This window comes from Mastigoproctus giganteus, chromosome 14, assembly GCF_048544385.1.
Source record: "Mastigoproctus giganteus isolate SK-2022 chromosome 14, ASM4854438v1, whole genome shotgun sequence".
In the NCBI taxonomy this organism is placed as follows: domain Eukaryota; kingdom Metazoa; phylum Arthropoda; class Arachnida; order Uropygi; family Thelyphonidae; genus Mastigoproctus; species Mastigoproctus giganteus.
Window position 1 is genome coordinate 27,281,680 of NC_143588.1, and position 13,654 is coordinate 27,295,333.

A 13,654-nucleotide genomic window follows, 5' to 3' on the forward strand; every position below is an offset into this window, starting at 1 on the left:
GTTGAAATTAAATTACACGAGAATTCTGTTAATGTTTGGCGGCCATATTTGATCTGCGATGCGTGGACCTTTACGCGCATGCGCAAAGACAAATAATCACTATTTAAGTTTCAAGTTTAACCCAATTCTGTAATTTTCATTCCTGTGATCACAACATACGGTCGAAAAGCGTTCAGCTTCAGGAAAGAAAATTGTTTTGAATATTTTCGTTAGATTCTTTTAATTGCGTTAATTTCATTTTTAATTGTTTTAAATTGATTTGAATTGTGTTAAATTGATTATTTAATTATTTATATTTTACTCTAATGTACCGGTAAGTTGTCGATTTTTTCGTTTTAATTTCTGGAGGGTATCATACGGAAGTGTTCTACGTACTATATTGAGGTAAACTCCTCTTATTATTTTACTAATATTATTATCAACGTAGAACACATTGAGTATTACAGTTCTGATTCATACTACCCAATTATAAAATATACTGTATTGCAGTGCGATGAGCACTGGCAATCATCACATGTATGTAATTCTCCTTTACTGACACCAGACTCATGATACATGATCATGCCCAGCTGACTTGTGCTATTGTAACCATTAATATATACTGAAGTACACCAGTCACAGACTAGCTGACAAAGAGCCACTTCGCTTCGAAAGCTACTATATATTTTAACGCTTTTATTATATATATTTTAACGCTTCCTTACTCTAACACTTAATGATAGCTTCCTTGGACTCAGGGGAAGTACCCATGGACTGGAGATGTGCAAATGTGACCCCAATTCACAAAGGAGGATCAAAGGGCGACACAAGTAATTATAGACCTGTTAGTTTAACTTCTGTTCCCGGAAAATTAATGGAGGCACTGGTTAAAGAAGCACTGCAGGATCATCTAGACAAGACTTCAGTTATAGCTGAGACACAGCATGGTTTTGTTAAGAGGAAGTCTTGCCTGACCAATTTGATTGGATACTATGATGCAGTCACAAAAGAACTGGATGCAGGGAATAATTTGATATTATATACTTGGATCTTAGAAAGGCTTTTGATACTGTTGCACATGGAAGACTGCTGCACAAATTGGAGCAGTGTGGCATTGAAGGGCAAATTGCTGCTATGGATAAAGGGGTGGTTGAGGGGGAGAAGACAGAGAGTGGTAATCAATGGACACTGCTCATCGTGGACTAATGTTATTAGTGGAGTCCCTCTGGGTTCAGTATTGGGTCCATTATTGTTTTCTGTATTTATAAATGATATTGATGACGGTATATCAAGCTTAATGTCCAAGTTTGCAGACGATACGAAGGTTGGCAGGATTGTCAAGGACACTACTGACACTATGCTACTGCAACAGGACCTGGAAAGGTTGAGCAGATGGGCTGAGAGGTGGCAAATGGAGTTTAACATTGACAAATGTAAAGTACTACATATGGGAAACAGCAACCCCAGAGCAACGTATCAACTCTGTGGTACTACACTGACAGTGGTAGAGAATGAAAGGGACCTGGGGGTGGTTGTGCAGGCAGATATGAAGTTTTCTGAGCAGTGCAGACGGGCTGCAAGAGTAGCTCATGGTGTATTGTCGATGATATATAGGAATTTTTCTAGCAGGGATAAGGAGGTGATTATTCCCTTGTATAAGGCAATGGTCAGGCCACACCTAGAGTACTGTATACAGGTCTGGAGGCCTCATTTCAAGAAGGATGTAGAGATGCTGGAACGAGTACCGAGAAGGGAAACAATATTGGTGAATGAAACAAAGGGGTGCTCTTACAAAGAAAGGCTTAAGTTTTGCAAATTACAGTGTCTGGAGACTAGGCAGCAGCGAGGTGATCTGATAGAGGTGTATAAAGCCTTGAATGGTTTGAGCATGCTCAATGCTGATGGGATTCTTCCTCTTGCTCAGAATAATCATCTGAGAGGGCATAAATTCAAATTGAGGAAAGACAGATGTAGGATAGACGTGAGGAAATTTGCCTTTAGCCAGCGGGTGGTTGGTTGGTGGAACAGACTTCCATCCCTTGTCGTGGAAGTTGATAGCCTAAATAAGTTTAAGGCTCAGCTGGACAGGTATTTCGAACGAACAGAGGGGTGAAGTGGAAGTGGTTATTTTTTATTTATTTATTTATTTTTATTATTATTTTTTTTTTTTTGGCTGATGCTGCGTAAGCTTGCATTCTTGCATCAAATGCCTCTACTAATGCTAATTGTATTATCTTATTGTATTTTAACGCTTTTATCTTATTGTATTTTAATGCTTTCATTTTATTTCATGTTATGTATATATTATAATTTTTATTTTAATAAATTTATTTTAACCAGTTAGTTGGTCGCAAGAAACTTTGATGATAAAAAGCAGTAAATTGATTTGCTTGTTTCTGAAAAAATTAGCCACTCTCGTTTCTCCTTTGTACCATTCATCTTTTTATAGTAAAAATATGATTTGTTTATATTTCTGAGGCGTATTTATTAAAATATGCTCGATAAATTTTCATCAATACTAATTGGTCACATGGCTATATTTTCCTGGAATCGTTATGTGTGTTATATTATTAAAAGTGAAATAAATATTTATTAAATCCAAAATATTAAAAATAATTTTTATAATGAATACTAAATTCTTGAGTTTAGATCTATATTTATTTCTTTATATGTTACATATAATTACTTTTACATACTATATTACTGTTACATACAATTATAAAGAAATAGTATAGATCTAAAATAAGATCTAGAATAAGTATAGATCTAAAAACTCAAGAATTTAGTATTCACTATAAAAAATTACACGAAAAGATCAAGAAACCAATTCAAATTTAAAATAATTACGTTAAAAGTTAAAAAATATAAAAAGAGAAAGAACAGTATTTTTCTGTACAAAAAAAGTCTTAGTTTTGTTAAAATAACAATAATAAATTTATTGAAAAATATATTCTTACCGACTCAGCCAGCTACTTTAACCATATAATTAGGATATGTACTCGTATACTGCTATACAAATACTAACCAAATACTAATGGTAACTAAACTCTCAGTCATTACACTTGCGTATGAATGATGGTTAACTTCGATCAGTTACGGCCATGCGATAAAACAATATTTCAAATGGAGGCCTAACAATTTTTTCAGTGACTCTAGTTTTCATATTATGAATTTAATATTTAAAAATAAGTATTTTATTTTGCAACTATAACTAGACTGTTTTTTATATAGTTGTTTGTGAGGTGTTAGGTTTTAAAGTGAGGCCCCCAGCTTGAGGCTAATGCGGCTTATGGTAAATGCGGCCCAGAGCAACTCATGGTGTCTTGTCAGTGATATAGAGGAATTTTGCTAGCAGGGATAAGGAGGTCATTATCCCTTTGTATAAAGCATGGTCAGGTTATACCTTCAGTACTGTGTACAGGTCTGAAGGCCTAATTTTTGGAAAGATGTAGAGCTGCTGAAACGAGTACGGAAAAGGGCAACAAGATTGGTGAGGAGAACAAAGGTTTGTTCTTACAAGAAAGGTAATAAGTTCTGCAAATTGCAGTGTCTGACAACTAGGAACCTGTGAGGTGATGTGATTGAGGTGTATTGTGCTTTGAATGGTTTGAGCAATCTCATTGCTGATGGATTCTTCCTCTTGTTCATACTGCAGCACACCTGAAGGGGCATAAATTTAAACTAAGGAAAGACAGTTGTAAAAAAAAAAAAGACCAATAAAGTTCCTCCTTCTGAGATAAGATCAGATCCCTAGCAATCAACCACCCGATGACTTTAGCCATCGGGTGGTTGATTGCTACAACAAACTCGTATCTGTCGTTAATGAAGGTGATAGTTTAAATAAATTCAATGAAGAACCTGATAAGTTTGGAGCAAATGGATGTGTGAAATAGGAAGGTTTTTTTTTTTCTGGCTGAGGCTGTATAAAGCTTGCTTTCTTGCATCATATGCCTCTACTTTTTTTTTTTTTTTTTTTTTTGGTAGTTGTTGGTGCATAGGCTTCTGTGGCCATAATGCACCTCTCAAGGTTTTTGCAGTACTTTGATCCAAGCCCGAGGTGGGAATCGAACCCGCCACCTTTGGGTTGCCAGGCAGGCACTTTACCCACCCGGCTAGCCCGGTCGGCTATGCCTCTACTAATATGAATAGTAATGCTAACTTCTAGCACTACCTTCACCATTAAAAGCTGAAGGTAAGCTGCTTGACACTACACAGTTCCACACTGTGTCTTAGTACAAAACATCATACAACATAAGTTAGAACAAAAAGATGCAAATTGGTATTCACACACAGAAAAAATTTCGGTGTGTAAATTATATTTAAAGCCAGTCGTCTACAAGGTGATCCAGCTGAGGTATTTAAGGATTTCAAACCATTCGGTGAACTAAACACCTAAGGATAATTTTCCCTTCAAAAATCACATATGCAAAGGGGCAGCAATTTACATTAAGCAAAAGTAAAATTTCCCCTAACTGTGGCATTTAAATTTTGAACAATTATGAGAAATATTATTTTTGGTCTAACTGTGGCATTTAAATTTTGAACAATTATGAGAAATATTATTTTTGGTCTAACATTAATCAGCTGTTTAAATAAACTTTCACCTAGTGCAGCTGAGAGTTTATTTAACTTAAATTTAAAGAATTTAACAAATATGGAAAAGACGACTAAGTGCAAATTCTAACATAACCAAAATAACCTAAGGCTAGAAAGCAAACCAAAACTAACATCCATTTGTATTGCTTATTTTATCTCTTATGTTTAATGAAAATTTTGATTTTATATATTTGCCTTCCTCTGAGAAGAACACAGCAATCATAACCCAGAACTGACTAAAAGTTATATTATTAAAAAAAAAAAAATAAATAAATAAATAAAGTTCCTCCTTCTGAGATAAGATCAGATCCATAGCACAATAATTAATTGGTACTCTAGCCATGAGGGAAAAGGAAAAATATGTTAAAAAAAAAAGGTAACAACAGTTGCATTTTTAGGCACATTCAGATGCATATATATGCACTACATCATGTCTTGATCATGTCCATCCATCCATCCATCCATCCATTCACACGTAACAATTTGTTGAACAATTCTAAATTTTATTAACACTGGACAAATAGAAATCCGATAATTATTATTTCTTTTTTTCCCCACAAAATTTTTATGGATAAAACATATTCATAGATTAAATTCAGCATTGGTAGTTTTCAATTGTCTATGCACTTTGCATGCATTGTTTTGCAAGACTCATAAATGTGATGTCACTTGTGAAGGGATGCATATAATTAATTAACACAGAAAAAAGGGAAAAAATTCTGTAAATTTAAGGGGGAAAAACAAATGGACCTGACACACACTGCATACTTTAATTAACTTGGTTTTTTTTATTTATTTATTTATTTTAAATGTACTCTGCATATTAATTTGTGTAGAAATAAACAAACAGTACTATAAATAGTATTCCCAATCTGTTTTCTTTATTTCTGGTGTTTCCAAAAATGTACCAAATTCTTTGAGTACACAAGGCTATTTCCAAAGTATTTTATAAAGGAAATCACACACTAAATTTTAATCATTTTATTTTATTCTAACCCATCAAAAAGCTCATCATGAAACTTTACATTTTCTTGAAAAACAGAGTGAAGTGATTTTCTGATTATTTTTGTTGCTATGAAGGAGGAGATATAAGTCTGAAATAGATGGGCGACACATCAAAGGAGGTACAGAGAAGGAATCTAGGGACAAAGTATCTACTTTTGAAAGTGATTTGTCTAGGAATGAGTTAATTATCGATCCTTCTTTCAAGCTTATTCCATCACATGGATGAGCAGTTTTCTCTAGCATGCTTTGCTACAGACATTTCCTTGTTCTGAACCATCTGTAATTCATTCAATCTTTTCATACTATTTTGAAAACATGCATCATCTAGCCAGGATTCATTAATTTTCCTTATTTATTTATTCACATTTGGAGTTCCCACTGAGGGAAAAAAAATGCTTCATAAAATTTTATTCTAGAATTAATAAAAATTTAAAAGATATAATATAAACAACAAAGGGATTCATTAATTTTCCTTCTTTATTTATTCACATTTGGAGTCCCCATAAAGGGGAAAAAATGCTTCATAAAATGTTCTACAATTAATAAAAATTTAAAAGATACAATATAAACTACAAAAGAAAACTGAATATACAAACCAAATTCTCTCTGGAGGATTCACCCATTACTTTTTCTCTATTTCTCCTAAGGTCTTCTCTGAACCTCTATAAAAAATAACAGCCCATCTTAACTTTACCTAGGAACAACTAAATAAAAATAGTAGTTACACAAACTGTGTATTTGTATGTATACATGCTTGTATGCCAGAACTGACACATCTTAGAGTTTTAACCTTTAGATTTAAGCTGCCACGTTCAGACTCTTTGTTTTGCTGCCATTTCTTTGGGGCATAGAATGGCAGAAGAAAAAATAAACTTTCCACTCCATTTAGTGACAAACGTGATATTATATGCTTTTCCAGAACACATATAACATACAAAATTAAGTAATGCTTGCTATAATCTACAATGTTTTAAATGAGCAGCCAATAGCTTTTCCCACTCTAAGAGCAACTTGAAAAATAAGCAAAGTCACAATGATTAACCGACTGCAATTTTTTCTACATATACAGGAAACCCCCGTATAACATGGTACTTCTACAATGTGGTTTCACTCTAACACAATTGATAAATTGCAACAATCCTCGCACAACACAGTACTTATATAACATGGTTTCACTTAAACACAGTTAGAGAATTTCAGCAAACCTCGCATAACAGGGTATTTTTGAGCTTTTGTGCGGGGTAAACCCTGCTATTACTGTATGTTGGATGTAATTTTTCAACATTTCCACTCTTTTTGAATCCCCACTGTTGACTCGCTAGTCAAAAAAAAAAAAAAAAAATACTGAAAAATCCCAGTATTTTATTTTGTTGGGAAATCCCCATGTTATGTTTTGTGCTATTGAACTTGTGGAAAAATGTAGATTTCAAAATTTTATTACTATTGGATTGGTCAGGCCATCTAAAAGTCATCCAAACGTTGAAGTTATGTTTCTACCACCACAGTTGTACTAGGTCAATACATTATATCAAGGCATTATATCCACCTTTAAAACTTATTATATCAGAAAATTGTTATAATGGATTTTGAAAAATATTGATTCCAAATCTTAGGGTATGGAAACAGTGGTGGATCCAGAAAAAAAATGACAGGAGAGTCACTTTGTGCCTTGTTTGTGCACAAACAAGGCACATAATAATGCACAGAACAAAACAAATATCACACTCAAACATAAAGTGATTGGCAGACACAGGCACAGAGCTAAAGTCTGAATTACTTTGAAGTAAACATTACGCACTACCAAACTGCATGACACCTCGAACTAGAATGGGGATCACATTAGCATCAGTGTTGCCAACTGTAGTCAGTTGAAAATAGCTGAGCCACAATGCAAAAATAGATAAAATCCTATGTTAACAAAAAAAAAAAAAAAAAATTGTAGCTAAAGGGAATTTAACCAATTAGTGAATATTCTCCGAAAAATGACATGGGGGCGCACATACCTCGGTGCCCCAACCCTGAATCTGCCACTACATCGGAACATTTCTCAATTGTGGGCTGTATCAGAATCATAGCTTTATCACTCAAATGTTAAATGCGTGTGGAAAAATGTATGGTCAAAATCAGTTCAATCAAGAAATACGGTTGAACTGGCAGAGAACGGAATCAGTGTGATAGTAGAACATGCTACATTGTCCGGAGGGGAAGGTTTCGATGATATGACTACTGAAGCCCTCATGGGTAGCATAGTTGATAGAATCACCCTCTTCCCCATACCGGGTAGAAAAGACCTGAGTTCAAATTCCGTCAATGATGGGGGAGAGATTTTTATAGGTCTTTTTCACAATGTGGCTGGGTTAGTCGGGCTCAGGCAGAGTGGTTTTTTCTTCCCGGAAACTTGGATTTTTGTCCATCGAAACAGAAGATCGACATGCAATTTATAGACAATATACGCAGAGCAATATGGCCTTAGTCACCAATGCTCCTAAAAAAATAAAACAAGATAAGATTACTGAAGATGTTCAAGAACTACTGATAGAAAAAGAGGCTGCGAAGTGGATTTGGTGGAAATGGCATCAGAGGTAAAACCAAATAAATTCAGAGGAAGATAGCACAGATAAAAATTCTAAACTTCCAAATTTTACACTAAAAAGCATACAGGAAGGCATAAAGTTAACCGAGCAATTAGAATCTTATTTTTTGAATGCAGATTCTTGAATGAATCTGCATTCAAGAAAGGAAAAGCTTTTCCTTTCTTGAATGAAAGGAAAAGCTTTTCCTTTCATTCAAGAAAAGCTTTTTGAACCAAAAGGGAGCTTTTGGTTCAAAAGCTCCCTATTGAACCAAAGTTCAAAAGGGAGCTTCAAAAATGCTTAGTTCCATACGATGAAATTCACAAAGATTTATCAAGCAAAAGCAAACAAAACCAGATTACTGATTTTTTAAAGAGAGCAAAAGATACACAAAATCTAGAATGGTGTATTTTTGTTAGTTTTGTTAATATTTTATTGACGAAATGGTGTATTTTTGTTAGCTTTGGAACATAACCCCCTTTTTGTACTTTTTCTTAGTCCCTTATAACACGGTTTCGCATAACATGACATTTTAGAGGAACCTAACTACCGTGTTATACAAGGGTTACCTGTATCTCTATTTTAAATAAAATATGCTAGATGTAGAATTATTTTAATTTTCAGTATTAGCCATATAATGCAAGGAAGCCACAGACTTTTGCTGCACCAGCCAAAAAAATAAGTAGATGAGAAAATACAAATTATGTACTTCTCTCCTCATGTAGGTTGACTAGCATGCTGCAGCATGCTACGTAACTTGCTTCCTAGCTTCTTGGTAAGTGACCTTTGAACTTTTGGATCTTTTTTCCTACCCTTGTAGAGTTCACATGCTTTTGAATATGCTGGATGCTGACCTTTACTATTTGGGCTTTGTGGCATTTCTGCAGTGCAATCCATTTGTGAATGGGCTTTGGAGCCGCAGTTCGAGCAGATGGTGTCCCCCTCAACATCCTGTTTGCGAATGTCCAAATTTTTGACACTTTAAACATCTGATTGGGTTGGGAATGTCGTGATGTACTTGGCAATTAAGGTATCCAGCTTTCACATATGATGGTAAGGTTGGTGTATTAAACGTTAGAATAACATTCCTAGTAGGACAAGTTCATCTTTTTTGAACATTATTCATTTTGCTTGAACAACTTTTTGCTCTTGTAATTCTTCTACTATCTCATCTTCAGTGACATTCATCAGATCCTACTCTGCTATTACTCCTTTGGAGCTATTTAATGTAGCATGAGGGGTGACCTGTACAGGTATTCTGCCAAAAGTTGACAATTTCAGTAGAGCTTGAGAATGCTCATGTTTAGCTGATTCAACTAGTAGATCTCCAGATCAGTCTTTTCACCATTTTTGGTGAACCAGCCAAACTTTCCACACATTTCTGAATTAGAAATGGTGAAAGAACACTCATAGGTTTGGATGAAAGAGAAATGTAATATGAGGAATGTTGGATATTCCTGCTGATTCTCACTTTTGCATAGTCTCTTAGATTAGGATGCATCACATTCGGCTACATTCATGTCATGACATGAGCATCTAGGCTCAAGTGCTGGGTAGTTGTCATAATCCATGGCTGGAGGATAACTCTCCCCCAGGTTACCGGCACCACCAGTGACCAAGCGATAAGAGGTTAGTGTGTTATGTAGGTTAGTTCTATATACAACAAGAAGAAAGGTACAGTCAGTCCTCATATAGCACGATAGTTGTGTTCCTAGAAACCCTCGTGCAATGCAAAATCATGCAATATAAACAACAGACCCTATGGAAAAAATAGGGTTAGGTGCCGACCACCCAAGATTGAACACACATTTGTAACCAAAACATTACCAAACACAATAAATAATCGTAATAAAATACTTACGTATTTTATTATGACTATTACATAATAAAATATTGCTAATGCTTTTGCTTCTATCGTAAGCAAACTTGTTTTTTGTTTGTTTTCTTTCCAAACAGATGACAGCCGTTCCATCTCTTCCAATTCTTTGTGTCTTAATCTAATGGATTTTAATTACACTTTGAGTTGTTCCTACTATGAAAGTTGTTTTTATTTTCTCTGCATTCTTTGTAATTCTCAGCGTTGCCTCATTTAGGTCTGTAGCACGTACAATATCACATGGTCTTTCATTTCGCTCAAAGCATTTCACAATTTCATATTTTTTCTCTATCGACAGAGGCGGACTGGCCATAAGCCTTAATGGGGGAAACCCCAGTGGGCCTGAGGCGGGTGTGATTTCGGCCATAAACCATAGTATGAGGCCACTATAAATTTTCCCAGGTAAGAATTTTTGACCCAGTCCGCCTCTGTTTATCGATATTGCTTTTCTTTTTCTCTCTGAATCTGCAGTGTCTTCACCAGGATGCTTCCTTTTCACACCTTTTAAGTATTTTACTCATTTTAGGGAATAAAGCACAATTACAAAATGAGGAGGCACGCTTGATACACATAAACAAAGCTGCGTGTGTGTAGTAACTGAATAAACAACAGCATAAAGGCAGAGATACACTATTAACACCTCACATTTTACTAAAGCACATTTCTAGGGATTCATCATCATCATGCCATTTTCAATCCACTGCAGGATGAAGGCCTCTCCAGCAACTTTCCAGTTCCTTCTGTTTTGAGCACTGGCCATCCATTCTAGGGATTACTACCATAAAACAATAAAAACAATTTCCAATTGCGTTTCTGCTAGTGGAATCTGTTATAAACTGGTAGTTGTTATGTTATGTTTGTTATTTGGTTTTTAGCAACATTAGCAACTAAGGCCATATTGCTCCGGGGATATGCGGTGGTCATTCCATGACCTTTCTGCATCCTCTGTATTTGGTGGGCATGGGCTCGAACCCTGGTCTAATCAAGAAGCGTGTGCTACGCACTGCTGCTCCTGTCCACCTGGCTACAGAGGCGCATAAACTGGTAGTTAGTTAGTTAGTTATTTGGTTTTTAGGAGCATTAGCAACTAAGGCCATATTGCTCCGGGATATGCGGTGGTCATTCCCTGACCTTTCCACATCCTCTGTATTTGGTGGTGACAGGCTCGAACCCCGGTCTAATCAAGAAGCATGTGCTATGCACTGCTGCTCCTTCCCAACTGGCTACGGAGGCGCCAAACTGGTAGTAAACTCGATCTAATTGCATTTGCGATTATACTGATAGCTGGAATTGTGTTGGTTTTTATGTTATTATGGTGAAATGTGTTTCCTCTTCACTGATATAAAAAACATAAATACATTTTCAGAATCTTCTCTTCATTCCTATCGTGTTGCATTCGGTTGGGGTGATTCTGTGTTCGACTGCCATTTCTTGTAAACACAAAGGCGAATCGTGCATAAGCGAATTCGGTTCATGTTATATATGATATCGTTCCCCTATTTATAAATCATGTATGATCAAATTCATGTAGTGTAAACACGTGTTATACAAGGACTGACTATACTTTCCTTTCTTTTTGAAAAGCTTACTTCTTTATTCAAAATTGCAGAAAAGAAATAACTTAGTAAATAAACACTTGAAAATTCTCTGAAAACTGCTAATTCTAGAAAATGCACTTTGAAATTTGCTTTTAGAATCGCTTTGATCACGCACTTGGCACTCAGGGCTGCAGATCCCATGGCATGCCTCAGGGGAAGGGGAGTTTTCTGATTGGTTGTGTCACATGCAGCCTAAATGGAGGGCTGTCAGAACAACACATGCTCTACATGTACTCAATTCATCTGCACACTTGTCATACTTACACATAGATAAGTACACTTTTTTGAAACATATATTTAAGGGCAAACGGATTAACAAGACATATTACACTACATTCTCTCACACATTTGCCATCTTGCATTCATCACCATTCAACTAGAGTAGAAATAGGTGCCACCTAAATATGAACCACTCCCAAGACAATCAATCACGGTTTTTTATTATTATTATTATCTATCTATACATTAAAAAGTTTTCCTCTTAGTGATATTTATTGAAGCCAATGGGAGAAGGGGGCAGGGCAATCACGTCACTACAAATGCACAGGTAAATAATTACATTGTTGTCTTCCATCGAAAAACAACTGCCTCCCAACCTTATGCACATGCTTCACTGTCTAATACAGAGTTCCCCAAACTTTTTTAGTCACGGAACACTTTTCATCTCACAACATATTCAGGAATGCTTACGAAACAGAAGTTTAGCGAGAACCAAAGAAGTGTTGCTAATATTTTATTACATATGGTGCACTGTGCATCAGGAGCATCTTTATTTCCAATGCATGTAAAATCAAAATTCAAATAATTGTCATTATACTTTCGTTTTGGTCTTTTATTAGTTGGTTCCTGTTTTTTCACTTCAGATTTCTGGGGAACAAATGGCTGCAATTGTTCATTCTCACTTTGAAGTGTAACAATACTGTGTTCATTTTCATCAACCACAGTTGCACTACTAGAAGTACTTTGCTTATCGTTTTAAAGTTCCTTTTTTCAACCACTGATCCATGATCACATATTTTAATAATAATATTTCAAAATACTAATAATTATCAAAAAAAAAATTTATACAAGTGAGTTTAGTTATCTATACATTAAAAAGTTTTCCTCCTAGTGATATTTATTCAAGCCAATGGGAGAAGGGGGAGGGCAATCTACAAATGCACAGGTAAATAATTACATTGTTGTCTTCCATCAAAAAACCAACTGCCTCCCAATCTCGTGCACATACTTCACTGTCTAATACAGAGTTCCTCGTCAGTTCGCTTCCTCCTCTCCTTCAGCCTGTGTACTCCAGGCTAAACGCATACAAACGGCATGCTAGATCACCACATTGCTACTTTTTTGTAGGTGTCATTGCCTCTACACATACTTCTCTATGCAAAGCCCACCAAAATAAAGTGTTCCACAGTCTATTTGATTATTAGTAACTGAAAAAAAAATAACTGTATTTTTTAACTGTATTGTGAAAAAAACTATATTAATAACTGAAAAAAAAATTATTTTAAATATTATAATAATACAAAAGTGGTGTATGCTACAAATATGCAAAATTTATTTATTTTATTTAATTTTTTAAATTATTAATTACAATTTTTCACGGAATACTAGTGTTCCGCAGAACACAGTTCGAGAAATGCTGGTCTAATACATGACCATGCCAGGCATCATGTGATGTTCCATTGTAATGTCAGCTGATGAAGGGACCTGATATAATTTGTATATTTATAAATAGTATTTTGTAAATATTTTAAATATTTGTACAGTTTATAAATATTACAAAATTACAATATTACAAAATATTACAAGCTTGTTATCTCGGTGACAAAGACTAAACAAGTCCTTCTCAAAGGAAATCTAAGCATAAACAGACCTCCAGTCATAAAACTTAATAATCAGTGTTAAACTGGAAAGAAACTATAAATATCTTGGTGTTACGATTGATGGTAGGTTGTCCTTTATTCAACATGTTAAATATATTTTACAGAACATCAAAACTATGACAGGAAAAATAATAAAGTTAGTAGGAA

General features: G+C 35.1%; 1 protein-coding gene across 5 annotated transcripts in view; it reads right to left on the reverse strand.

The window, feature by feature from the left end:
* LOC150075030 (uncharacterized) overlaps window positions 1-13,654 on the reverse strand; it is a 322,726-nt gene that overhangs the window by 163,589 nt on the left and 145,483 nt on the right. For all 5 annotated transcript variants that reach the window (XM_090388634.1, XM_090388633.1, XM_090388630.1 and 2 more), the window contains one exon: window positions 6,177-6,242. In XM_090388634.1, coding sequence (XP_090244760.1) covers window positions 6,177-6,242 — 66 coding nt within the window. The remainder of the gene's footprint in view (window positions 1-6,176; window positions 6,243-13,654) is intronic.